Genomic DNA, 4,369 nt, shown 5'->3' with positions numbered 1-4,369 from the left:
GGGCCAGGCACAGTGGCATGGTGCAGGCACTTGCTGCCCGGCACTGTGCCCATGTCCTTTTAAACTTGTCATCCCACTTTCCAGCGGGAACCCAATGCCACCTTCTTCACCAAAGCATAAACACAGAACAAGGGAACAACGAGTGCTCATTCACTGCACGTTTGTTTGTTTCAAGACCCAAAGTTTATATAGTTTAAAGCTTCCACATGCCACTTTCACTGGTGCCCCTGCAGCCTGGTAACTGGGATGTGACAGAGAGAAATTGATGTGGAGCACTTTAGCGTGATCTAACAGCAGAGCTATTTGATCTGGGGTTTGGCATGCACTGAAAATGCCAGTGGTTAATGGACTGTGAACATGGTGCAGCAGCTCTTTGCCTCCCTGCTGGCGCAGGAGTCAGTGCTTCGTAAAGCTGAAGAGGATGCTCTCATTTGCAGCATCTGTCCCACTGATCTAGTGACCAGCCTTGCTTTACTACTCATCTATCAATGCACAGCCAGCAATACACAGATATTTCTAGCCTTCATTTTAAAAAAAAACCTTCATTGAAAAATAGAAAAGTCTGTCTGGGAAGATCAACTTTGATCTCTGGTTTTGACCATTTGCCTGACTTTAAATTTCCACGTCTTCAAACGTCTTCAAATTTGGTTTAGCTCCTGCTACAGTTTTCTAACACAGTGCCTAAATGTCTATTTTTGTCTGAAGTTTTAACATTTCCTCTACTTAGACTGAACATGTTTTATTGCATCCTCTAAACCCCAGGGACACTCCAGTGAAGAGAGAGCACTGTCAATGTGAAAAGCAGTGGTATTTTCCCAGTTTCAGACCACTCATCTGTGCCAGACTCTTACCCAGATCAGACACCATTTTTTTCTCTGCACTTAAAGCTCACCAGGGACAGGAGGACACACACAAAAAAAGAAATAAAAAAAAGCATCAATTCTGTAATAAGAAGACAAATCACTCTTGTCAAATGTATTTGTCTCCATAACGGGAAGAAGTACTTTTTATAGGCTTTTTATTCTAGACACGGAAAATCATGATGTATCTGTCCTCTATGTGCAGTGCCCAACAGAAGATTGTACCATTCACTGTATGCGTCATTTACTCTACGTGCCAGGTTTCTGCTGTTTTAATTTACTGCTGAGGGATTTCATCCTCTTCCTTTTGGGGATTGTTCAAATCAAACAGCGATTATTGTTGGCTCCTTCCATTTTAGGCTGCCACCATCACCATAACTTTTTGAGTGGCTTCGATACAAAAACCCACAACAAGAGTGAAGCTCGCAAAGAACTCAATGTAGTATCTGGTACTTTTCCTCTTCCAAAATAACTACTTGGAAGAAAGGGTTTGTTTGGTTTCTTAGGCTTTGTACAGTTACTTATTTTAGGTCGCTTTATTTAGTTTATATTTTTGTTCCTTGTACTGAGCCAAAACTTTCCTTTTCTCAAATTCACTTGGGTCCTCATGGCTATCACACTAGGACCACCGTAACCACTCCTCCTTCTTTGACACTTAGATCCTCCAAAGCTTTGTGAGTTATTATCATCATTCTCTTGTATACGTATTCTTGTCATTTGACCAAATTATACATGGGATTTGTTTAAACATTTTAAAGCATGGAATCACCAGGGAAAATCAAACATCCCTTTTGAAAGTCCTTTCTGGACTTCAGGCACCTGTTTAGGTCCCTTTATGCCCCCTTTAGATCAGCCACTTCTACTTTTTGGCTTGCTATCTGCCTCTTGGCAAATGGGAGGTCAATCCCTGCCAGTCTTGGGCTGCTGACCTGACAGAGAGACCCAGTGACAGCTCTCACGACCCACTGAGTACAGAGAGGGATGAACCAGCTCAGTGCACAGCCCAGGATGAAGTGCACATTTCAGGTGCAAGAGCAGATGAGGATCAGAGGGTGTGTGTGCCCATGGCAGCAAGTGACACCGTGCCCAGAGGAGACCAGACTTAGAGCAATTGTGTGGCTCACTTCACCCTCAGATGGGCACTTTGCTGGGGCAGAAGAGATTTAATCTTTCAGAATATCTGCATGCAGGTAGTACCATGTAAAGGTCACTACAGGACACAGCCAGAGCAGGGAGATTGTATGTCACAACCTCTGGCACCATCAGGATAAGCCTGCCATGGAGCCAGACCAGGGTAATGTGCCCATGGAAGGCAAATGATCAAGTCAGCAAGAAGGGACTTGCAACATCTTTGGGAGAAAATTGGTAAACAGTGGCTAAACATCAGCCTATGTATGCAGCAGTGAGAACAGGGGTGCTGGAGAACTGCTGATATCCATAGCAGGGGGAGCAAACCTAGGGTCCCTCAACATGCCAGACCCCACTGCCCACACACTGACAGATTTCAAAGATTAAGATGTCTGGAACATGCTGGCAGCAGAGAAGGTTGGATTTCTTCACTACAGCAGAAACAGCAATAGAGATGCAGACAATATCCAGGAAATAGATGATGCTCAAGATATAAAGTTGGACAATATTAACCTAGGAGATTCTCTGAAGAGTAGGTTGCTGTGAAAAAAAGAAGCATAGTCACAAAATACAGATTTAATACCTTTTTTTCTTATGTTTGGGAGAGAATCGAGTGGTTGAAAAAATGTGTCAGTCACTTGACCTCTATTTTCATCTGTCACATCGTGTTTTTCTGCCAAAGAAAGTGGCCTGAAAACAGTCTTTGAAAGTCCAGCTCATACCTTTACTAATACACCCCAGCAGTAAAAAACATACTGAAAAAATTACCCCTGCAGGCTACTATCCTATCTGTGACAGAAACCAGGAGAAGATTATTTCCAGAAAAGTTCAAGAGAAGAATTCAAGAGAAGATAATTTGCCTACAGAAGTAATTTCTAATCGTGGGCTTTCTGAGGTTGCTCTATGGCCTGAAGCTAGGTGGATTTTATCCCTCAAACATGAAAGAGAGAATAAAAGTAACAACCTCTGATTATCCTCGTTTTCCCCCTCTCTAATCCTACTTAAGCTGACTCTTGCTCTCAATGACGGTCAGCAAAAGTCTCACAAACAACGTTATTCTGTAGTAAATAAATTTCCTGTACACACCCAACATTATTCTGTAATAAACACGTCTCCTGTTATCCACTTCAAAATGCATCCCTTTTTGGGTTCATTGAGTCCTCATTCAGTATAGGAGCAATCAGGGTGCAGCAGAGCACCTTGACAGACTTCAGTATTTTCTGCTTTTCCATTATGTTCTCTTTTCTGAATTTCTCCCTGTAAACTAAATAATCACAGGGTGCTTCTGCATAGCAATATCTCCCTCCTTTTAATCATATTTGTCCTTCAATTCCAACCTACACCCTTTCTCCAGTGCAGTTTTTTTGAAATGAGATGCCCCTGATATTTCAGGCAAAGCTGCCTCCTGACATTACGTACTGGCATCGCGCACATTTCTGGAGAAATCAGCTCCGTGAGAATGCTTTATCATCAGCCCCTTTAACCAGACGTTTAACCCTGACAAAGGGCTCCCTGGAAGCAGAAGGAGTTGTGGAGTGTCGGTATCCAAGATGCAGTCCCCAGTGCTAACAAACCGCCTCCGGGCACTTCCCTGATTTGCGTGGGCTCCATCAGGAGAGCCCTGGCCAGGAGCCCGTCACTCTTGCTACACTGCCAGCAGCTGGAAGAGCTTTTGGTGTCTGACGGGCAGCTCTGCCACACAAGGATATCTTTCTTTGGTAGCAAATTCAGCTGCTCAGTTTCAGCGTTGTGCTACAGCAGGGGCAGGGGAAAGTGGAAAACAGCTGCACTTGAATTTCATTCCTACTTCCTATGTTTGTGCCTCTTTGTTTATCTGGGACACTCATTCCTGGATTGGTTATTTTGTAGGAACATCAGACTTGTCTGAGAGAGGCTGCTGCTGCGTTCCCCAGGCAGACATGTTTTTTCATTCTTTTTTTTTTTTTTGCCTTCCATTTGATCCTTCTTTTCTCAAGCATAAATCAGAATACTCTAATTTCTCTCCAGAGCTTTTCCCTCCACTGTTTTTAATAGATATATTTAAATCACATTTTAAAATGTTTCTTATCACAATTGTAAATCTTGTTATTGAGGCTGGAAGGCTGAATGTTATGTTAACAAGCCTTACCCAGACTAGGGAGAGATTTAGAAATACCAGGTGTGTTAGCTGGGTAGAGGTAAACAGAAAAAGGTAAACCGAGGCAGAAGATGAGGCTGCACTCATTTTGGTGAATATCAGCGTATTCTGACATTGTGTTGCACAATTTCCCCGTGGTCCATCTTTTCTGGGCACTGCCAAAATCCTGCTCCAGAGACCATTTAATGCAGCTAAGCTGTGCAAAGGTGATTGGTCAGATCAAAATGCCAAAGGAACTCTTTCC

The 4,369-nt window shown here is 43.1% G+C and overlaps 1 protein-coding gene across 1 annotated transcript in view; it reads left to right on the top strand.

Moving 5' to 3' along the window:
• The first annotated feature begins 2,387 nt into the window (after positions 1–2,387).
• Positions 2,388–4,369, top strand: part of MKL1 (megakaryoblastic leukemia (translocation) 1) — a 101,485-nt gene continuing 99,503 nt past the window's right edge. Inside the window, exon 1 of the mRNA XM_017737736.1 lies at positions 2,388–2,520. Within this exon, the coding sequence (XP_017593225.1) occupies positions 2,388–2,520 (133 nt within the window). The remainder of the gene's footprint in view (positions 2,521–4,369) is intronic.

This window comes from Corvus brachyrhynchos, unplaced genomic scaffold, assembly GCF_000691975.1.
Source record: "Corvus brachyrhynchos isolate BGI_N302 unplaced genomic scaffold, ASM69197v1 scaffold56, whole genome shotgun sequence".
Taxonomy (NCBI): Eukaryota; Metazoa; Chordata; class Aves; order Passeriformes; family Corvidae; genus Corvus; species Corvus brachyrhynchos.
This window is presented reverse-complemented; position numbering and strand designations above follow the sequence as displayed.